General features: G+C 35.7%; 1 protein-coding gene across 4 annotated transcripts in view; it reads left to right on the top strand.

Annotated features, from left to right (window-relative positions):
* The window catches only part of agrn (agrin), a 506,995-nt gene that overhangs the window by 467,876 nt on the left and 14,119 nt on the right, over nt 1-25,000 (top strand). For all 4 annotated transcript variants that reach the window (XM_061889588.1, XM_061889590.1, XM_061889587.1 and 1 more), the window contains 6 exons: nt 3,070-3,160; nt 3,391-3,555; nt 5,766-5,877; nt 11,281-11,397; nt 14,939-15,122; nt 17,847-17,937. In XM_061889588.1, the coding sequence (XP_061745572.1) occupies nt 3,070-3,160; nt 3,391-3,555; nt 5,766-5,877; nt 11,281-11,397; nt 14,939-15,122; nt 17,847-17,937 (760 nt within the window). The remainder of the gene's footprint in view (nt 1-3,069; nt 3,161-3,390; nt 3,556-5,765; nt 5,878-11,280; nt 11,398-14,938; nt 15,123-17,846; nt 17,938-25,000) is intronic.

The raw sequence follows: 25,000 nt of genomic DNA, 5'->3' as shown, positions 1-25,000 counted from the left end.
GCCCACATGTCTGGAGTTCTGAGTGACGCCGCCATTAATCAGGCGTTGGTCTGCGGGGTGATGCGATTATTCATCTCATTGATTCCCGCGTTCAAGCGCTAAATCATTCAATTAATCAATCATGAAGAAGGCAGCGTCTGCGCGGCTCAGAACCATTTCAGCTTCTGCTTTGATTCATGCGCTGACCTGTACTGGTTACTGATCCACTTTCAGCTGCCTCTCTGTCAAAGGAAGAAAAACAGTTGCCACTATACTAAATAACTGGCCAGATTGTTTGCTCTACGCAGGATTTTATTTGCAGCGCAGAGTTGATATAACCTGCAAGGTAGTATTTGTAGCGTCTGTAACTTCTAGTCGTATCATCAGTAATATTTAAAGTATGTTGACATTTCAAAGGTCAACTGGAGTTCTCGCTAAACTCTGTGCTGCCAGAGTTAAGACCATTTACAAGTGGTTTTAGCAAACTTTACCGAATAACACTTTGTGGGTGTATGTAGCTCTAATGTTAATGAGCTGTGGAAGCATATTTTTCTTCTTAGTTTTGCCCAAGCACTCAGTGTTAAGAGGTGCTATTACATCTTTAACTGCTAGCATCACATTTATCTGTTACCATCACATATAACTGTTAGGATCACATTTAACTGCTAGCATCTCATTTAACTATTATAATCACATTCAAATGATAGCCTGACATTTAACTGCTAGCATCACATTTAACTGCTAGCATCATATTTAACTGCTAGCATCACATCCAACTGTTAGCATCATATTTAACTGCATATGTGGACAAAAATGTTCATATTTGTGGACAACAATGTTCATATTAATGGACAACAGTGTTCATATTAGTGGACAACAATGTTCATATGTTTCGACAACAATGTTCATATTAATGGACAACAGTGTTCATATTAGTGGACAACAATGTTCATATGTTTCGACAACAATGTTCATATTAGTGGACAACAACGTTCATATTAGTGGACAACAATGTTCATATTAGTGGACAACAATGTTCATAGTAGTGGACAACAATGTTTATATGTGTGGACAACATTGTTCATATGTGTGGACAACAATGTTCATATTAGTGGACAACAATGTTCATATTAGTGGACAACAATGTTCATAGTAGTGGACAACAATGTTTATATGTGTGGACAACATTGTTCATATGTGTGGACAACAATGTTCATATTAGTGGACAACAATGTTCGTATTAGTGGACAACAATGTTCATAGTAGTGGACAACAATGTTTATATGTGTGGACAACATTGTTCATATGTGCGGACAAGAGTGTTCATATTAGTGGACAACATTGTTCATATTAGTGGACGACACGGTTCATATTAGTGGACAACAGTGTTCATATTAGTGGACAACAATGTTCATATGTGTGGACAACAATGTTCATATTAATGGACAACAATGTTCATATGTGTGGACAACAATGTTAATATTAGTGGACAACAATGTTCATATGTGTGGACAACAATGTTCGTTTTAGTGGACAACAATGTTCATATGTGTGGACAACAATGTTCGTTTTAGTGGACAACAATGTTCATATGTGTGGACAACAATGTTCATATGTGTGGACAATAATGTTCGTTTTAGTGGACAACAATGTTCATATGTGTGGACAACAATGTTCATATGTGTGGACAACAATGTTCATATGTGTGGACAATAATGTTCATATGTTTGGACAACAATGTTCATATGTGTGGACAACAATGTTCATATGTGTGGACAACAATGTTTGTTTTAGTGGACAACAATGTTCATATGTGTGGACAACAATGTTCGTTTTAGTGGACAACAATGTTCATATGTGTGGACAATAATGTTCGTTTTAGTGGACAACAATGTTCATATGTGTGGACAACAATGTTCGTTTTAGTGGACAACAATGTTCATATGTGTGGACAACAATGTTCATATGTGTGGACAATAATGTTCGTTTTAGTGGACAACAATGTTCATATGTGTGGACAACAATGTTCATATGTGTGGACAACAATGTTCGTTTTAGTGGACAACAATGTTCATATGTGTGGACAACAATGTTCGTTTTAGTGGACAACAATGTTCATATGTGTGGACAACAATGTTCATATGTGTGGACAATAATGTTCATATGTTTGGACAACAATGTTCATATGTGTGGACAACAATGTTCGTTTTAGTGGACAACAATGTTCATATGTGTGGACAACAATGTTCATATGTGTGGACAACAATGTTCGTTTTAGTGGACAACAATGTTCATATGTGTGGACAATAATGTTCGTTTTAGTGGACAACAATGTTCATATGTGTGGACAACAATGTTCGTTTTAGTGGACAACAATGTTCATATGTGTGGACAACAATGTTCATATGTGTGGACAATAATGTTCGTTTTAGTGGACAACAATGTTCATATGTGTGGACAACAATGTTCATATGTGTGGACAACAATGTTCGTTTTAGTGGACAACAATGTTCATATGTGTGGACAACAATGTTCATATGTGTGGACAACAATGTTCGTTTTAGTGGACAACAATGTTCATATGTGTGGACAACAATGTTCGTTTTAGTGGACAACAATGTTCATATGTGTGGACAACAATGTTCGTTTTAGTGGACAACAATGTTCATATGTGTGGACAACATTATTCATATGTGTGGACAACAACGTTCATATGTGTGGACAAATATGTTCATATTAGTGGACAACAGTGTTCATATTAGTGGACAACAATGTTCATATGTGTGGACAACTGACTTGTCCAACAATGTTCATATGTTTGGACAACAATGTTCATATTAGTGGACAACTGACTTGTCGATATCAACCTTCTTTTATTGGTATCAGCTGATATTTCCCTCACAACTCAAACATAAATATTTTACAGACACAATATAAAGAGTGATATCTGTGATAAGTAGATACTAAGTTAGAACTGCACTGATACTGCTGATATCAAAGTGATATCAATATGGGACAGGACACCTCTGTAGTTTGACAAAGACGTGAACCCAACTTGGTTTCACAATCATCTTCCTGTTGTGTCTGCAGTGGTGGAAACGGGCGGGGCTTACATGCCGTCCTTCAATGGAGACTCCTACTTGGAGCTGAATGGTCTTCATCTCTACGGCCATGATCTACGGTAACATGTCTCCCTGCACCTCGCCTAGCAGCTCTGCTGTCTAACATGTCTCCATGCACCTCGCCTAGCAGCTCTGCTCTCTAACATGTCTCCCTGCACCTCGCCTAGCAGCTCTGCTCTCTAACATGTCTCCCTGCACCTCGTCTAGCAGCTCTGCTCTCTAACATGTCTCCCCGCACCTCGCCTAGCAGCTCTGCTCTCACACTCAACCTTGTTATTGTGGTCTACAGCCAGAAGGTCAGCATGACCTTGGTCCTCATGGCCAACAACTCAGACGGCATCATTTTCTACAACGGACAGAAGTCCGACGGGAAAGGAGACTTCATCTCCTTGTCGCTCAACCGAGGATTCCTGGAGTTCCGCTACGATCTCGGCAAGGGACCTGCCACCATCAGGTGAGTACATGCAAGTACTCTGTGTAGTAGTCACGTACTCTGTGTACACTTTAGAAAAGTCACATACTCTGTGTATACTTTGGAATAGTCACGTACTCTGTGTATACTTTGGAGTAGTCACATACTCTGTGTACACTTTGTAGTAGTCACATACTCTGTGTATACATTAGAGTAGTCACATTCTCTGTGTATACTTTGGAGTAGTCACATACTCTGTGTACACTTTGTAGTAGTCACATACTCTGTGTATACATTAGAGTAGTCACATTCTCTGTGTATACTTTTGAATAGTCACGTACTCTGTGTATACTTTGGAGTAGTCACATACTCTGTGTACACTTTGGAATAGTCACATACTCTGTGTACACTTTGGAGTAGTCACAAACTCTGTACACTTCACATATTCGGTGTACTCTTTGTAGTAGTCACGTACTCTGTGTACACTTTGGAGTAGTCACGTAATCAATGTACATTTTGGAGTAGTCACTTACTCTGTGTACACTTTGGAGTAGTCACATAATCCGTGTACACTTTGGAGTAGTCACATACTCTGTGTATACTTTGGAGTAGTCATGTACTCTGTGTACACTTTGTAGTAGTTACATACTCTGTGTATACATTAGAGTAGTCACATTCTCTATGTACACTTTGGAGTAGTCACGTAATCAATGTACATTTTGGAGTAGTCACTTACTCTGTGTACACTTTGGAGTAGTCACGTAATCCGTGTACACTTTTGAGTAGTCACATACTCTGTGTACACTTTAGAGTAGTCACGTACTCTGTGTACACTTTGTAGTAGTCAAGTACTCTGTGTACACTTTGAAGTAGTCACATACTCTGTGTACATTTTGGAATAGTCACATACTCTGTGTACACTTTGTAATAGTCACATACTCTGTGTACACTTTGGAGTAGTCATGTACTCTGTGTACACTTCACATTCTATGTGTACACTTGGGAGTAGTCACGTACTCTGTGTACACTTTGAAGTAGTCACATACTCTGTGTACACTTTGAAGTAGTCACATACTCTGTGTACACTTTGAAGTAGTCACGTACTTTGTGTACACTTCACATACTATGTGTACACTTTGGAGTAGTCACAATCTCTGTCTATACTTTGTAGTAGTCAGATACTCTATGTATACTTTGGAGTAGTCACATACTATGTGTACACTTTGTAGTAGTTACGTACCCTGTGTAGACTTTGGAGTAGTCACGTACTCTGTGTATACTTTGGAGTAGTCACATACTCTGTGTACACTTTGTAGTAGTCACGTACTCTGTGTACACTTTGGAGTAGTCATGTAATCCGTGTACACTTTGGAATAGTCACATACATATGTAGTATTGGAAGTATCCACATACTCTGTGTACACTTTGTTTACATGTTGTAGTAGTCATGTACTCTGTTTATCCGAGCCTAAGAGTTTTGTTATGTGTTGTTTATTTAGTGATTGTTTTGGTTTATTTAATTTTATTTTATGTTCTTTGACTTTGATTTAACTTGCTGGAATTTGGATTTAAATAAAATGTATTAATTTATTTTCTAAACTGATTATTTTATTAATGTATGCCTTTTTTATCTCGTCCTTGTTCTTACAAAAACATTGTTCAACCTTTTGTTTTATCCAATCCTAACAAATAGTTGTGTTTGTTTCCTTGTTTTATTTTATTTTATTTATTTATTTACTTTTATTTATTTATTTTTATTCGATTTAATTCAATTGAACTAATCTAATCTATTTTTATTTTCATTTTCTTTATTAATGCCTCCTTTATTTGTACTTTCATGTGTACTTGACATCTACTTCCATGTGTACTTGTCATCTACTTCTATGTATACTTGACATCCACTTCTGTGTACTTGACATCTACTTATATGTGTACTTAATATCTATTTCTATGTGTACTTGACATGTACTTCCATGTGTACTTGACATCTACTTTTATGTGTACTTGACATTCACTTCTATGTGTACTTGAGATTTACTTATATGTGTACTTGACATGTACTTCCATGTGTTCTTGACATGTACTTCTATGTGTACTTGACATCTACTTCTATGTGTGCTTGACATGTACTTCCATGTGTTCTTGACATGTACTTCTATGTGTACTTGACATCTACTTCTATGTGTACTTGACATCTACTTCTATGTGTACTTGACATGTACTTCCATGTTTACTTGACATGTGGTGCACAGGAGCAAGGAGGCGCTGCAGCTGCATGTGTGGAACACCATCAACTTGGAGAGATCTAACCGTAAAGGAGAGATGACGGTGAACAAGAAGGATGCCGTGAGAGGAGAGGCCCCGGTAATTGTCATGACGACCACATTCCTGCTTTCATGTTGACAAGCATGCTCAACTTATACTATACTTACTCTACTTACTCTACTTACTTACTATACTCACTCTACTTACTCTACTTACTCTACTTACTTACTGTAGTTACTCTACTTACTCTACTTACACTAGTTACTTACTTACTATACTTGGTGTACTTACTCTACTTACTCTACTATACTTACTTACTCTACTTACTCTACTATACTTACTTACTATGCTTAGTCTACTTACTCTACTTACTGTACTATACTCACTTACTCTACTTACTTATTATTCTTACTCTACTTACAGTACTTACTCTACTTACTTACTATACTTACTGTACTTACTCTACTTACTCTACTTACTCTACCTACTCTACTTACTTACTCTACTTACTCACTATTCTTACTCTACTTAGTCTACTATACTTACTCTATTTACTTTACTTACTTACTCTATTTACCCTACTTAACTTCATGCCTTCATGAACACTGTGATGTGTCTTCATGAACATCATGATGTGCCTTCATGAACACACAATGATGTGCTTTCATGAACAACATGATATGCCTTCATGAACACTGTGATGTGCCTTCATGAACACACTGATGTGCCTTCATGAACACCGTGATGGGCCTTCATGAACACACTGTGATGTGCCTTCATGAACACCGTGATGTGCCTTCATGAAGACACTGTGATGTGCCTTCATTAACACTGTGATATGCCTTCATGAACACATAATCATGTGCCTTCATGAACACACCGTGATGTGCTTTCATGATCACTGTGATGCGTCTTCATGAACACTGTGTTGTGCCTTCATGAACACTGTAATGTGCCTTCATGAACACACCATGATGTGCCTTCATGAACACTGTGATGTGCCTTCATGAACACTGTGATGTGCCTTCATGAACACTGATGTGCCTTCATGAACACACAATGATGTGCTTTCATGAACACACCATGATGTGCTTTCATGATCATTGTGATGTGCCTTCATGAACACGGTGATGTGTCTTCATGAACACACCGTGATGTGCCTTCATGAATACACCATGATGTGCCTTAATGAACACTGTGATTTGCCTTCATGAACACTGTGATCTGCCTTCATGAACACACAATGATGTGCGTTCATGAACACACCATGATGTGCTTTCATGAACACTGTGATGTGTCTTCATAAACACTGTGATGTGCCTTCATGAACACACCGCGATGTGCCTTCATGAACACACCGTGATGTGCCATCATGAACACTGTGATGTGCCATCATGAACACTGTGATGTGCCATCAGGAACACTGTGATGTGCCTTCATGAACACACCGTGATGTGCCTTCATGAACACCATGATGTGCCATCATGAAAACTGTGTTGTGCTCCATGAACACTGTGATGTGCCTTCATGAACACCATGATGTGCCTTCATGAACACACCGTGATGTGCCTTCATGAACACTGTGATGTGCCTTCATGAACACTGTGATGTGCCTTCATGAACACCACGATGTGCTTTCATGAACACACTGTGATGTGCCTTCATGAACACACCGTGATATGCCTTCATGAACACGCCATGATGTGCCTTAATGAACACTGTGATGTGCCTTCATGAACACACCATCATGTGCCTTCATGAACACTGTGTTGTGCCTTCATGAACACTGTGTTGTGCCTTCATGAACACTGTTGTGCCTTCATAAACACTTTGATGTGTCTTCATGAACACCATGATGTGCCTTCATGAACACCATGATGTGCCTTCATGAACACACCGTGATGTGCCTTCATGAACACACCATGATGTGCCTTAATGGACACCGTGATGTGCCTTCATGAACACACCATGATGTGCCTTCATGAACACACCGTGATGTGCCTTTATGAACACACCATGATGTGCCTTAATGAACACCGTGATGTGCCTTCATGAACACACCATGATGTGCCTTCATGAACATTGTGATGTGCCTTCATGAACACTGTGTTGTGCCTTCATGAACACCGTGATGTGCCTTCATGAACACCATGATGTGCCTTCATAAACATACTGTGATGTACCTTTATGTATATATATATGTATATATATATATATGTGTATATATATATATATATACTGTATATATATATTAAGGGATGCCCCCTAGGGGGTTGTTTAGGGCACATCCAACCGGTAAGAGGCCACGTGGAAGACCCAGGACACGTTGGGTAGACTTTATATATATAAATATAATATATATATATATATATATATATATATATATATATTTATATATATATATATATATACATATATATATATATATGCATGGATGATTGATTGATTGAGTGTTGATAATATCAAGGAAAGGCCCTTTGATGAGCACTCTATCCAATGACCTTCTTCTTCTTCTTTTTCTTCTTCTTCTTCTTCTTCTTCTTCTTCTTCTTCTTCATTTTCTTCTTCTTCTTCTTCTTCTTCTTATCTTCTTCTTGCATGGTTTTCTTGTATAAATGCAGTCTTTGTTTCGTCAGTCTGTCATACTAACGCCACACATGCATGCTAGCAACACTGATGGGTTGGAAAGAAGAAAAACATGAGGATTGATGGGCAAATTTTTACACTTTTTAGTAGAATGAATGAGGAACTTTGATTAGCTTTTCTGCGGAATACCCTTTAAAACCATCAGAACAGTCCTGTAATTTAGAGGATCTTTGATCAGTCGGTTTTTTTTGCGGAATTACTTTGAAAACAAAACACAATTTTTTCATATAGAGGATGTTTGACGAATGTTTCTGCTGTAGAACCTTAAATAGCACAACATTCTCGTCATATAGAGGATCTTTGACTAGTGTTTCTGCAGTATTACTTTAAAAACTGCAGAACACTTTTGTTATATAAAGGACCTTTGATTAGTGTTTTTGCAGTGGGACCTTAAAAACGGGAGGTGACTTTTGTCACATAGATGATCTTCGACTAGTGTTTTTGCAGTATTACTTTAAAAACTGCAGAACACATTTGTTACATAAAGGACCTTTGATCAGTGTTTTTGCAGTGGGACCTTAAAAACGGCAGACCACTTTTGTCACATTGATAATCTCTGACAAGTGTTTTAGCAGTAGAACCTTAAAAACAGAAGAACACTTTTTGTAATTTAGAGGATCTTTGATCATTTTTTTGCAGTATTTCTTTAAAAACAGTCATGTCATATAGAGTATCTTTGACTAGTGTTTTTGCAGTAGATTCTTAAAAACTGCCTAATGCTGTTGTCAAATAGAGGATCTTTGATTAGTGTTTTTGCAGTAGATCAATAAACACATCAGAATGCTGCTGTCATACAGATGATCTTTGATTTGAGTGTGTGCAGTAGATCCTTAAAAAATAGAACACTTTTGTCATACAGAGGATCATTGACTAATGCTTTTGCAGTAGATGATTAAAAACCGCAGAATGCTTGTCATATAGAGGATCTTTGATTGGTGTTTTTGCAGTAGATGAATAAAAACTGCAGAATGCTTCCGTCATTTGCCGGATCTTTGATTAGTCTTTCTGCAGTAGATCCTTGACAACAGCAGAACACCTTTGTAATATAGAGGATCTTTGATTGGTCTTTTTAAAGGGAAAGGGGACCATGTTTATTTTGAGGGTAAAATGTGTTTCCTGTGCATGAAAGTTCTTTCTTTGAGGCGATTGTTGACGTCCAATCAAGGAAAAGATGGATTCTCTTTGGGAATATTGTGGGTGATAAAAGCTGAGGATGCTGCCCGAGTCCCTTTAGCAAACGCATGCAGGTTTTGTGTCACCAACTAACTCTTCTTCCTCCTCTCTTCTTGTGCTGTCTGGAAATAAGAAATCACGAAAGGTAATGAAACACCTCGCAGACGTTTCATCACAGCACAACCTCTCACTCCCCTCTTGCAAACACACACACCTTTTCACTGCCAGAAGAAAAGTGGCTTTGGCTACGGCTCGCTCCATCTGATGCGCGGGGGCGGGCGGGAGGGAAGTGACGTGACGGCCATTGTTTGTCACGTTTGTGTTGCAGGTTTAAGTATTACACCACCTCTTTTTGTCCTCAGGAAATATCAACTCCATACTTTACACTCGGAGGTGTCACTCCTAATCTTCCGTTTATTAGAGGATCTTTGACGAGCGCTTCACTGAAGCTCCTTAAACACAGCAGAATGCTCCTGTCACATAGACGATCTTTGACAACTTTCTTTGTAGCAGGTCCTCACACACAGCAAAACGCTCCTGTTGTATAAAGAATCTTGACTAGTTGTCTGCAGTAGATTCTTAAATAGAATATCTTTGGCTTTCACTTCTTGAATATGTCTTAAAAAACAGCAAAGCACTGTTGACATGTCGAGGATCTTTGACTAACGTTTTAGGATTACCATTTTAAAGACAGCAGAGCGCTTCTGTTACATAGAGGATCTTTCACTATCATTTCTGGAGTGGATCCTAAAAGGGCTCCTGTCATTTGAATGATCTTTGACTAGAAATTTAGTATTACGTACATAAAAAAAGCAGAGTGCTCCTGTTTCATAGATGATCTTTGACTAGAGTTTTGGCATTACAAACAAAAATACGGCAGCGTGCTTGTGTCATACAAATGATCTTTGACGAGAGATTTAGCATCGTGTACATAAAAGCAGCAGAGTGCTCCTTTCATATAAATGATCTGTGACAAGTTTTAGCATCACGTACATAAAAACAGCAGAGTGCTCGTGTCATATAAATTATCATTGACAAGAGTTTTAGTATTGTGTAAATAAAAACAGCAGAGTGCTTTTTTCATATAAATGATATATGAGAAGTTTTCGTATTATGTACATGAAAACAGCAGAGTGCGCGTGTCATATAAATGATCTTTGACAAGAGTTTTAGTAATGTGTACATAAAAACAGCAGAGTGCTCCTTTCATATAAATGATCTATGAGAAGTTTAGTATTAAGTACATAAAAACCGCAGAGTGCTCGTGTCATATAAATGATCTTTGACAAGAGTTTTAGTATTGTGTACATAAAAACAGCAGAGTCCTCTTGTCATATAAATGATCTATGGGAAGTTTAGTATTATGTACATAAAAACAGCAGAGTGCTCGTGTCATATAAATTTTCTTTGACAAGAGTTTTATTATTGTATACATAAAAACAGCAGAGTGCTCGTGTCATATAAATGATCTTTGACAAGAGTTTTAGTATCGTGTACATAAAAACAGCAGAGTGCTCCTGTCGTATAAATGATCTTTAACAAGAATTTTAGTATTAAGTACATATAAACAGCAGAGTGCTCCTGTCATATTAATGACAGTTACATAAAACAAGTCCCATAATTGAAGTGAAAGCTTCACATCATCAAGAAGTGAACAAGCGTTGTTGTTGTTGTTGTCCTCAGAACCTCCACGTGGACTTGAACCTGAAGGAGTCTCTCCTAGTGGGCGGAGCTCCTGACTACAGTCGACTCGCCAGAAGCGCGGCACTCACAGAAGGATTCGTGGGAACCATCCAGAAGGTGAAAGTTTGACACTGTAACTGACTTATTGTTTGTCATCGTATGATTTTTTTTATATTCTAATTATTATTATTCATATTTATATTCATATTATTTTTATTCATTTAATTGTATTCATGTTCATATTATTACTATTCATTTTAATGTTATTATTCATATGTATATTCATATTCTTATTCATATTATTGTTCATATATGTATTATTATTTAATTTGTATTATTATTTCATATTATTATTACTCATATTATTATTATTAATTTTATCCATATTATTATTATTAATATTCATTGGATTATTATTCATTGTAATATTATTCATATTAGTATTATTCATATTCTTATTGTTCATATTATTCAGATTCATATTATTCATATTTATATTCCTATTTTTAGTGCACAATAATAATAAAATAATATTATTATATTATTATAATAGTATGCTATTATAACAGTATAATTACAATAATAGTATTGTAATAGTATTATTACAATAGTATTATAATAGTATGTTATTATTATAATATAATATTACTATAATATTATATTATTGTGCACCTAATTTACAAAGCTCATTGTCATCTCTTTCTTTCCTGACATCTTTGTAGTGTTTTTATTTTTTTTCTTGGCTGTGCAGCTCGTCTCCATGACGACGAGCAAAAATAGCCGAGCAGAAGGAAAGCACAAAGGTGTCATTAGTTCTGCTCCACAAACTTTGCTTAATCTCTCTGGAGGACAATCATCATGCTAATGTGTGCTTTGTCCTTCCTGGGACCTCGTCCTTCACTCCTGTCATATAGGGGATCTTTGAGGGTGTTTGCATCAGGTTATAGCACAGTTTTTCTGTCATACAGAGGATGTTTGACTAGTGTTTTTGCATCAAGTTATAGCACAATGTTCCAGTAATATAGAGGATCTTTGACAAGTGTTTTTTCATCAAGTTATAGCACAATGTTTCTGTTATGTAGAGGATCTTTGAGGGGTGTTTGCGTCAGGCCTTTAAAAATAGCACAATGTATCTGCCATATAGAGAATCTTTGACTAATGTTTTTGCATCAAGTTAGAGCACAATGTTTCTGTCATATAGAGAGGATCTTTGACTTGTGTTTTTGCATCAAGTTACAGCACAATGTTCCTTTCATATAGACGATCTTTGATTTGTGTTTTTGCATCAAGTCCTTCAAAATATCACAATGTTCCTGTCATAGAGATGATCTTTGAGGGTGTTGGCATCAAGTTATAGCACAGTGGGGTACTCCGGCTTCTTCCCACTTACAAAGACATGCACCTGGGGATAAGTTGATTGGCAACACTAAATTGGCAACACTAAATTGGCTCTAGTGGGAATGTGAGTGGGAATGTCTTCTGTCTACCTATGTTGGCCCTGCGATGAGATGCACCCCGCCTTCCGCCCGATTGTAGCTGAGATAGGCGCCAGCGCCCCCCGCGACCCAAAAAGGGAATAAGCGGTAGAAAATGGATGGATGGAGGGTTTTTTGTCATATAGAGGATCTTTGACTAGTGTTTTTGCATCAAGTTATAGCAATATGTTTCTGTCATGTAGAGGATCTTTGAGAGGTGTTTGCATCAGGCCTTTAAAAATGGCACAATGTATCTATCATATAGAGAGGATCTTTGACTTGTGTTTTTGCATCAAGTTACAGCACAATGTTCCTTTCATATAGACGATCTTTGATTCGTGTTTTTGCATCAAGTCCTTCAAAATATCACAATGTTCCTATCATATATATGATCTTTGAGGGTGTTGGCATCATGTAATAGCACAGTGTTTTTTGTCATATAAAGGATCTTTGACCAGTGTTTTTGCATCAATTTATAGTACAATGTTCCTGTAATATAGAGGATCTTTGAGGGTGTTTGCATCAAGTTATAACACAATGTTTCTGTCATAGAGGATCTTTGACTAGTGTTTTTGCAACAAGTTATAGCACAATGTTTCTGTCATATAGAGGATCTTTGAGGGGTGTTTGCATCAGGCCTTTAAAAATAGCACAATGTATCTGTCAAATAGAGGATCTTTGACTAGTGTTTTTGCATCAAGTTAGAGCACAATGTCTCTGTCATATAGAGAGGATTTTTGACTTGTGTTTTTGCATCAAGTTACAGCACAATGTTCCTTTCATATAGACGATCTTTGATTCGTGTTTTTGCATCAAGTCCTTCAAAATATCACAATGTTCCTATCATATATATGATCTTTGAGGGTGTTGGCATCAAGTTATAGCACAGTGTTTTTTGTAATATAGAGGAACTTTGACCAGTGTTTTTGCATCAATTTATAGTACAATGTTCCAGTGTTTTTGCATCAATTTATAGTACAATGTTCCTGTAATATAGAGGATCTTTGAGGGTGTTTGCATCAAGTTATAACACAATGTTTCTGTCATAGAGGATCTTTGACTAGTGTTTTTGCAACAAGTTATAGCACAATGTTTCTGTCATATAGAGGATCTTTGAGGGGTGTTTGCATCAGGCCTTTAAAAATAGCACAATGTATCTGTCATATAGAGGATCTTTGACTAGTGTTTTTGCATCTAGTTAGAGCACAATGTTTCTGTCATATAGAGAGGATTTTTGACTTGTGTTTTTGCATCAAGTCACAGCACAATGTTCCTTTCATATAGACGATCTTTGATTCGTGTTTTTGCATCAAGTCCTTCAAAATATCACAATGTTCCTATCATATATATGATCTTTGAGGGTGTTGGCATCAAGTTATAGCACAGTGTTTTTTGTAATATAGAGGATCTTTGACCAGTGTTTTTGCATCAATTTATAGTACAATGTTCCAGTGTTTTTGCATCAATTTATAGTACAATGTTCCTGTAATATAGAGGATCTTTGAGGGTGTTTGCATCAAGTTATAACACAATGGTTCTGTCATAGAGGATCTTTGACTAGTGTTTTTGCAACAAGTTATAGCACAATGTTTCTGTCATATAGAGGATCTTTGAGGGGTGTTTGCATCAGGCCTTTAAAAATAGCACAATGTATCTGTTATATAGAGGATCTTTGACTAGTGTTTTTGCATCTAGTTAGAGCACAATGTTTCTGTCGTATAGAGGATCTTTGACTAGTGTTTTGCATCAAGTTACAGCACATTGTTCTTTTCATATGGATGATCTTTGATTGGTGTTTTTGCATCAAGTCCTTCAAAATAGCACAATGTTCCTGTCATATAGATGATCTTTTATTCGTGTTTTTGCATCAAGTCCTTAAAAATAGCACAATGTTCCTGTCGTATAGATGATCTTTGATGGTGTTTGTATAAAGTTATAGCACAAAGTTTCTGTCATATAGAGGATTTTTGAGAGTGTTTGCATCAAGTTATAACATAAGTTTCCTCTTACATAGAGGATATTTGACTTCGTATTATATTCTGGTGTTTTATTGCAAACATGAATAATTATTCTGTTATTTGGTGTGTTCTGTCATCTTTGTGTTTTTTTCCACAGCTTTCAAAACAAAATGAGTGATGAATGAAAGGTTTAACACAACATGAATCCCATCTTTTCCCCGCCAGATCCTTCTGATGGGCACGCCCATCCTGCGAGAGGAGAACGCCCTGCGCTCCCAGAACCTGCTCATGTTCCAGCAGCACCCGTGCGCCAGGGCACCGTGCCACAACGGCGGGCGCTGCAGCCCGCAGATGGACACGTATGAGTGCGTGTGTCTCAGCGGCTATTCGGGCGGACATTGCCAGAACAGTACGTACAGCATCCTCATGACTGTTCACTGATTGGCTGTGTGAGAGCACATGCGAGGAAGATGGTGGCCATTTTGAATCAAGTTACTATATATATATATGAATATATATCCATCCATCCATTTTCTACCGCTTATTTCCTTTTGGGGTCGCAGGGGGCGCTGGCGCCTATCTCAGCTACAATCGGGCGGAAGGCGGGGTACACCCTGGACAAGTCGCCACCTCATCGCAGTATGAATCTATATATATATATATACATATACATATTTGTATATATACACATTTGTATATATATATATATATATATACATATATATATATTATATATAAATTTATATTTGTATTTATATATGTATATACATATATGTATATTAATATATATGTATGTATACATATAGAGATAAATATGTATATATACATATATGTATATAAATGTATGTATACATATATGTGTATATAGATTTATATATATATACATACATACACACACACATATATATATATCTGAAAGGTGTGCAGTGGTGATAAATCATGCAGTAAAAGTAAAAGCCTCTCCTACAAAAGTGTGCCGTTAACCTTGTCCAACATGGCCGCCTGTCCTCTCTACGCTCATTGCTAAAGTCTCATGGATCCATTAAAACTATCATGCTACATGTTACATGCCTCTTGCTCCATGCTCGTGGATCCATTAAACCATCATGCTACGTGGTTCATTTTACATGCCTCTTGCTACATGCTACGTGCTCATGGATCCACTAAACAATCATGCTACGTGCTCATGGATCCACTAAACAATCATGCTACATGTTGTATGCAAATGGATCTATTAAACCATCACGCTACATGCTCATGGATCCACTCAACAATCATGCTACATGCTACATGCTCATGGATCCACTAAACAATCATGCTACATGCTACATGCTCATGGATCCACTAAAAAATCATGCTACATGCTACATGCTCATGGATCCACTAAACAATCATGCTACATGCTCATGGATCCACTCAACAATCATGCTACATGCAACATGCTCATGGATCCACTAAACAATCATGCTACATGCTACATGCTCATGAATCCACTAAACCATCACGCTACATACTACATGCGACATGCTCATGGATCCACTAAACAATCATGCTACATGCTACATGCTCATGAATCCACTAAACCATCACGCTACATACTACATGCTACATGCTCATGGATCCACTAAACAATCATGCTACTTGCTACATGCTCATGGATCCACTAAACAATCATGCTACATGCTCATGGATCCACTAAACAATCATGCTACTTGCTACATGCTCATGGATCCACTAAACAATCATGCTACATGCTACATGCTCATGGATCCACTAAACAATCATGCTACATGCTTCATGCTCATAGGTCCACTAAACAGTCATGCTATATACTACATGCTACATGCTCATGGATCTACTAAATAATCATGCTACATGCTCATGTATCCACTAAACCCGCGTTCTCAAACATGCGGCCTGTGGGCAAATCAGGGCTACAATACACACACACACTCTACCATCAACCCCCCACACCCCCACCCTCCCTACTTGCGTCGGTTGAGGTGTTGTATATTGTAGCCCGGGAGAGTTTGGGCTGCAAGGTGTTCTGGGTATTTGTTCTCTTGTGTTTGAGTTATGTTATGTTGTGGCTGTTCTCCCAAAATGTGTTTGTAATTCTTGCTTGGTGTGGGTTCAATGTGTGGCGCATATTTGTAACAGTGTTAAAGTCGTTTATTCGGCCACCCTCACTGTGACCTGTATGGCTGTTGAGTACGTAGATCTTGCAGCCACTAACGTTGTTCTGCACATGTCTCGCACAACATTATTTAAAGTTGTCACTTTAGTTGTGTTATGTGCGCAATGACGAGTTGAAGAGCACTAGTTCTCTTTTTAGATGGTACGCTATGTGAAGGTATTCCAAGGGTTAGGTGAGATTTATCAAAAACATTTAAAAAAATAGCAGTCAGTCATAAATACTTAATAAATATATTTATTGGAAAACACTTCAACAAAATATGAATGTAAGTTCATAAACTGTGAAAAGAAATGCAACAATGCAATATTCAGTGTTGACAGCTTGATTTTTTGTGGACATGTTCCATAAATATTGATGTTAAAGATTTCTTTTTTTGTGAAGAAATGTTTAGAATGAAGTTGATGAATTCTGATGGATCTCAATTACAATCCTCAAAGAGGGCACTTTAAGTTGATGATTACTTCTATGTGTAGAAATCTTAATTTATAGTTGAATCACTTGTTAATTTTCAACAAGTTTTTTAGTTATTTTTTATATCTTTTTTTCCAAATAGTTCAAGAAAGACCACTACAAATGAGCAATATTTTGCACTGCTATACAATTTAATAAATCAGAAACTGATGACATAGTGTTGTATCTTACTTCTTTATCTCTTTTTTCCAACCAAAATGCTTTTCTCTGATTAGGGGGTACTTGAATTAAAAAAATGTTCACATCACTGAAAAATGGTTGAGAATTTTAGGAGTCTCCAGGAAAAATCATGAGGGTTGGCGGGAAAGCCATTCATAGAAGGTGAATTCATTAAAAAGTGCATGTTAGATTTTTTAAGAAATCTTTTCTTGCGGCCCTGCATCACCCAGTTTCTGCATCCAGTGTCCCCCAGGTAAATTGAGTTTGAGACCCCTGCACTAAACCATTGTCCTCTTCCTCCGCCAGCCATTTACGAGAAGTCTGCCGGCACGGAGACGGAGGCCATCGCCTTTGACGGCCGCACCTTCATCGAGTACCACAACGCCGTCACCAGGAGGTAAGACAGAGGCCCCTCCCACTCCAGACAAACTCCTCCTTCTTTAGTAATCTGTGATGACATCATCAGGGAGCGGGCTAATCGTCCTTGCTGAAGCGCAGTGGTGTCCAAAGTGCGGCCCGGGGCCTCTTTGGCATTCCAATATTACCATGCTAGCTTTATTGGGGGCTAATTTGGCTAGTATACATTTGAGCGTCAACTATTGTGTTGCTTGACAATTGCTACATGTTAGCATGCTAATGTTAGCAAGCTAGCTTTTTCAGCTCATTTTGTAGGTTTTCACCAGGGTCGTGTTTTGATTCTCAATGCATGCTAACATTACCATGCTAGCATTTTTAACTCGTGTTTCAGGTATGCATCAGAGTCAGAGATGTTGGTGCTAACGTGCTATCATTTTGAAGCTGATTTAACACTTCAGTATCACATATTTTAATATTCTACTATTACATTAATCATCCTATTGTAAGCATAGTACTGTTATCATGTTAGCTTTTTTGAGCTAATTTAAGACCTGTTTCATATATTTTAAAATTCTACTATTTTTGTAATCATCCTATTGTTAGCATAGTACTTTTAGCATGTTAGCTTTTTTGAGCTAATTTAAGACCTCAGTGTCATATATTTTAAAATTCTACTATTATTGTAATCATTCTAATGTTAGCATCTATTTTTTAACATGTGAGCTTTTTTGAGCTAATTTAAGACCTCAGTTTCATATATTTTAATATTCTACTATTTTACTAATCATCCTATTGTTAGCATGTTAGCTTTTTTTGTGCTAATTTAAGACCCCAGTGTCATATATTTTACTATTCTACTATTTTAGTTATCATCCTATTGTTAGCATAGTACTGTTAGCCTGTCAGCTATTTTGAGCTAATTTAAGAGCTCAGTGTCATATATTTTAATATTCTACTATTTTAGTTATCATCCTATTTTTAGCATAGTACTGTTAGCCTGTTAGCTTTTATGAGCTAATTTAAGACCCCAGTGTCATATATTTTACTATTCTACTTTTGTAAACATCCTATTGTTAGCATAGTACTGCTAACATGTTAGCTTTTTTGAGATAATTTAAGACCTCAGTGTCATATTTTTTAATCTACTATTATGGTAATCATCCTAATGTTAGCATATAATGTTAGCATGTTACCCTTTTTTTATCTTATTTAGGACCTCAGTGTCATTTATTTTACTATTATACTATTACTGTTATCATCCTATTGTTAGCACAATACTGTTTGCATGTTACCTTTTTTGAGCTAATTTAAGACCTCAGTGTCATGTATTTCAATATTTTACTGTTACTGTAATCATCCTATTCTGAGCATAGCACTGTTAGCATGTTAGCTTTTTTTGAGCTAATTTACAACTTCAGTATCATATATTTTAATATTCTACTATTTTAGTATTAATCCTATTGTTAGCATAATACTGTCAGCATGTTAGCTTTTTTTGAGCTACGGTAATTTAGGAGCTCAGTGTAATATATTTTAATATTATGCTATTTTTGTAATCTCTCTATTGTTAGCATAATACTGTTAGCATGTTAGCTTTTTTGAGCTAATTTAAGACCTCGGTGTCATGTATTTCAATATTTTACTGTTACTGTAATCATCCTATTCTGAGTATAGCACTGTTAGCATGTTAGCTTTTTTTGAGCTAATTTACGACCTCAGTATCATATATTTTAATATTATACTATTTTTGTAATCTTTCTTTTGTTAGCATAATACTGTCAGCATGTTCGCTTTTTTGAGCTAATTTAAGACCTCAGTGTCATATATTTTAATGTTATATTATTTTTGTAATCTTTCTATTGTTAGCATAGTACTGTTAGCATGTTAGCTTTTATGACCTAATTTAAGACCTCAGTGTCATATATTTTATTATTCTACTATTACTGAATTCATGCTATTGTTAGCCTCGTACTGTTAGCATGTTAGCTTTTTCGAGCTAAATTACGAAATATAACCCTTAATTTCAAATATATTGGTATTCCTCTAATGTAAACTCAAAGTATACTATTGTTAGCATAGCACTGTTAGCATACTAGCTTTTTTAACCTAATTTACGAAATATACCCCTAAACCCCTTACACGCCCTTTTATGAATTCTACTTGCTATAAAAAAGTATATTTTACAGGATTTTTTTTAATATGAATTCTACTAGCTATAAAAGTATTTTGGGTGTTTATGAATTGTGTAAAAGCAGAAGCTCCCACCAAGTAGTCCAAAATGTCTGTGTCCATGTGTGTTGTTTATGTTGTGTCTAGGTGTGTTGTGTCTGTTTGTGTTGTTTGTATGTCTTACGTGTTGTCTTCCTTCTGCACACAAGCCAACTGACCAATGAGATTCCAGAGTAAGTAGACCACAGTTGTCAATCAAACACAACTAACTCTTTTCCCTGATAAGCCACACACAAGCAGACAACAATCATCCTAACAGTCAATCATCCATCAAGTCCATGTTTGGGGTGTCCGGAACGATACTGATATCGCTGCGAAATCAGCAAGTATTAGATGATATCGGCGTGTATTTAAAATGTCCCTTGCTTAGCACACAAACTATATATATATATATATATATATATATATGTATATATATATATATATATATATATATATATATATATATATATATATATATACAGGGACAAGCGGTAGGAAATGGATGGATGTGTATACATATATATATATATATATATACATATATATATATATATATATATATATATATATATATATATATATATATATATATATATATATATATATACATACACATCCATCCATTTTCTACCGCTTGTCCCTTTTGGGGTGGCGGGGGGTCGCTGGAGCTTATCTCAGCTACATATATATATATATATATGTATTTTTTAATTTTTTTTAATTTGTTTTTTGTTCCTTTGTATATTTATTTTACAGCAATCTACTTTTCAGAACCTTTCCATGCAACCATTATTGTATAATAATAAAATTGTCATTGTATTTAGCACTTTTAAAATACATTTGAAAGATTTTCTTTAATCACAATTGTTCTCAATTTTATTTTTTAATTAAAAAAAATATCTTTACAGATAAAATTAAAGAGGAGCACAAAAAAGTCAATTTAGATCTGAATCTTGATTCTTATTCAATCCGATTCTAAATTCATTTTAATTTTTCCAAAAATCGATTTAAACTAAAAAAAAAAAAAAAATATATATATATATATATATATATATATATATATATATATATATATATCTATATATATTTTTTTTATTTTTTATTCAAATGACTTAACCGTTTTTTTTTTTAATTATTTTAAGCCCGACCTGATTTGACACCAAATGATATTTTCATCCCTTCTGAATCGACTGGTCACCCCATAATCGAATAGTTAAGTGCCTGTAGATTCAGTAACAAACGTGTCCTCATCATTCAACCGACCATGTCACGAATGAACATGGTCACTCTGCGTCACCCCAAAAAATGTAAAACACCACTCCACTTCAACTTAGAGACAGCATAAGTCCATTCCAGAAGGTTAATAATACATTTGTTTGTGTTTTTTTTAACTGTTCGACTCATTTCACTTGATCAAACCTTGTCTAACACTACTCAGTAACACAAGTATGGATGATTCCTGCTGATATTGTGTTGGATCAATACTCATGGCTCCGGTATCGGATGTGACACCCCGAGTCCATGTCCATGACGTTATGTGCCGCAGTGGGAAGAAGCATGAAAGTGCATGGTCAATATTTGAGACTGTGTAACATTGTTTTGCATGTGTCATAAACAAACAAGAAAATATGAGTTATTCATTACTCCTTAGCCCGGGTTTACATTAGGCATTTTACTTATCTTTATTCTGGCAAAGCTCAACCAGGAAATTTCAGTAGAAAAAACGTGCAATGCTAACCATTAGCATGCTAGCCAAACAGCGTCAAGTAACAAAATATACAGCTGATAATGTTATACTGCAAAATTAGTAAAAAAACAAGCAAAATGAGACATCATGTTAATGTTAGCATGCTAATAGTTAGCAGTAATGCAATAACTCTGGGGTTTACATCTGTGAAATTAGCTGGAAAAGTTAGCATCCTAAAATTAGCATGCTAGCCAGACAGCGTCAAGTAACAAAATATACAGCGATTAGGTCTATACTGCAAAATAAGCAAAACCAAACATCATGTTATTGTTAGCATGCTAACAGTTAACATTTACACGGTAACTCCGAGGTGTACATCTGTGAAATTAGCTGGACTCTACTCTTACGGCGCAGGTATCATCACAATTTTTTTTTGCACTGAATTTTTTTTACTTTGAATTTGTATTTACAACATTTTTCTGCACTGTTTTTATTCTGTATTTGTATGCACTCTTTTTTTCTGCACTGTTTCTTTTTTTGCACTGAATTTTTCTGCACTGTTTTTTTAAACACTTAATTTTCCTGCACAAAATCTTTTCGTATTAAATTTTTTGGCACTGATTTTATAACACTGCATTTTTATACACATTTGTTTTGCACTACATTTTTCCATACTGATTATTTTACACTGATTTTTTTTTTTACACTGAATTTTTATTCACTGAATATTTCTGCACTGATTTTTTTTTTTTTTACCCTGATTTTTTTTTTGCATGGAATTTTTCTTTACTGTCTATTTTACACTGATTTTTTTACACAAAATTTATATACCCAATTTTTTGTTTTTTTTGCTTTGAATTTTTCTGCTCTAACTTTTTTTTTATTATGAATCTGTACACACTTAAACTTTATACACTGATTTTTTTTTTGCGCTGAATTTTTCTGCACTGTTTTTTTTCTGCACAACATTTGTTTGCTCTGAATTTTTGGGCACCAAATTTGTTTTGCACTGATTTAATAACACTTAATCTTTATACACACATTTTTTTGCACTAAATTGTTCTATATTGATTATTTTACACTGATTTTTTTTACACAAAATTTTGTACACAAGTATTTTCTGCAGTGATTTATTTCATTTTTGTAGTGAATTTGTTTGCACTTTCTTTGCACTGATTTTTAAACACAATTTTTTTTTGCACCTAATTTTTTACACAGATTTTTTTCTGCTCGGAATTTTTTTTCCACTGGATTTTTATTCTCTTATTTTTTTGTGCTAAATTTTTCTATATTGATTATTTTACACTGATTTTTTACACAACATTTTGTACACAAGTATTTCCTGCAGTGATTTTTTTAAATTTTTGTAGTGAATTTTTTTGCACTTTCATTGCCTTGATTTTTTATTCACAATTTTCTTTTTTTTTTGCACCTAATTTTTCACGCAGATTTTTTTCTGCTCGGAATTTTTTTTGAACTGGATTTTTATTTTCTAATTTTTTTGTGCTAAATTTATCTGCACAGATTTTTTTTAACTCATTTCTTTTCAAATGATTTTTTTTTACACTGACTTTTTCTGCAATTAACTTTTATTACACTGAACTATTGTGCACTGATTTTCTTACACATTTGTATGCACTGAATACATATTTTGCACAATGTTATTCAACACAATTGTCAGCATAATTTGATGAAAAAAAATAATATCACACAATTCAAACACAAAAAATTCAGTGTCAAAAAAGCTTCTGTAATGAAACAAACTTCTTATTGAAGTAAATGAAAATATAATACGAAATATATAGTAAGTGACTCAATAGTGGGTCTTGATGCTGTTTAAACATGTTTTAGTTGTGCTGGCCTGATCTGATATTGGTAAAAAAAAACTAAACAAGTATCAAACAATATCAGCTTGAATGTAAAATGTGTGATATCATGTGCGATACAAGCAGTTCCGCAGCGTGTTTATTTGTGTGTGATGTCATGTGTGATACAAGCAGTTCCGCCGCGTCTTTACTTTTGTGTGATATAATTTGCGATACAAGCAGAACCGCAGCGTTTTGACTTGTGTGTGATATCCTGTGCGATACAAACAGTCTTGCAGAGTGTTTACTTGTGTGATATCATGTGCAATACAAGCAGTCCTGCAGAGTGTTTACTTGTGTGCGATATCATGTGCGATACAAACAGTTCAGCAGTGTTTACTTGTGTGCGATATCATGTGTGATACAAGCAGAATGTTTACTTGTGTGTGATATCATGTGCGATACAAGCAGAATGTTTACTTGTGTGTGATGTTGTGTGCGATACAAACAGTCCTACAGTGTTTACTTTTGTGTGTTCTACCATGTGCGATACAAGCAGAATGTTTACTTATGTGTGATATCATGTGCGCTACAAGCATAGTGTTTGTGTGTTGTATCAGATGCAATACAAGCAGTCCTGCAGCGTGTTTACTTGTGTATGATATCAGGTGCAAATCAAGGAAGAGTGTTTACTTGTGTGCGATGCAAGCAGAGTGTTTACTTGTGTGTGATATCATGTGCGATACAAGCAGAATGTTTACTTATGTGTGATATCATGTGCGCTACAAGCATAGTGTTTGTGTGTGGTATCATATTCGATACAAGCAGTCCTGCAGCGTGTTTACTTGTGTGTGATATCATGTGCAATACAAGGCAGAGTGTTTACTTGTGTGCGATGCAAGCAGAGTGTTTACTTGTGTGTGATATCATGTACGATACAAGCAGAGTGTCGACTTGTGTGTGATATCATGTGCGATATAAGCAGAGTGTTTACTTGTGTGTGATATCATGTGCGATACAAATATAGTGTTTACTTGTGTGTGATATCGTGTGCGATACAAGCAGTTCTGCAGTGTGTTTACTTGTGTGTGATTTCTTGTGTGATACAAGCAGAGTGTTTACTTGTGTGTGATATCATGTGCGATACAAACAGTGTTTACTTGTGTGTGATATCATGTGCGATACAAGCACAGTGTTTACTTGTGTGTGATATCATGTGCGATACAAACAGTCCTGCAGTGTGTTTACTTGTGTGTGATTTCATGTGCGATACAAGCAGAGTGTTTACTTGTGTGTGATATCATGTGCGATACAAACAGAGTGATTACTTGTGTGTGGTATCATGTGCGATACAAGCAGAGTGTTCTGAACATCTAAATGTCCTCCAATAAAGACACTAT

This window comes from Nerophis ophidion, linkage group LG27 (assembly GCF_033978795.1).
Source record: "Nerophis ophidion isolate RoL-2023_Sa linkage group LG27, RoL_Noph_v1.0, whole genome shotgun sequence".
Taxonomy (NCBI): domain Eukaryota; kingdom Metazoa; phylum Chordata; class Actinopteri; order Syngnathiformes; family Syngnathidae; genus Nerophis; species Nerophis ophidion.
This window is presented reverse-complemented; position numbering and strand designations above follow the sequence as displayed.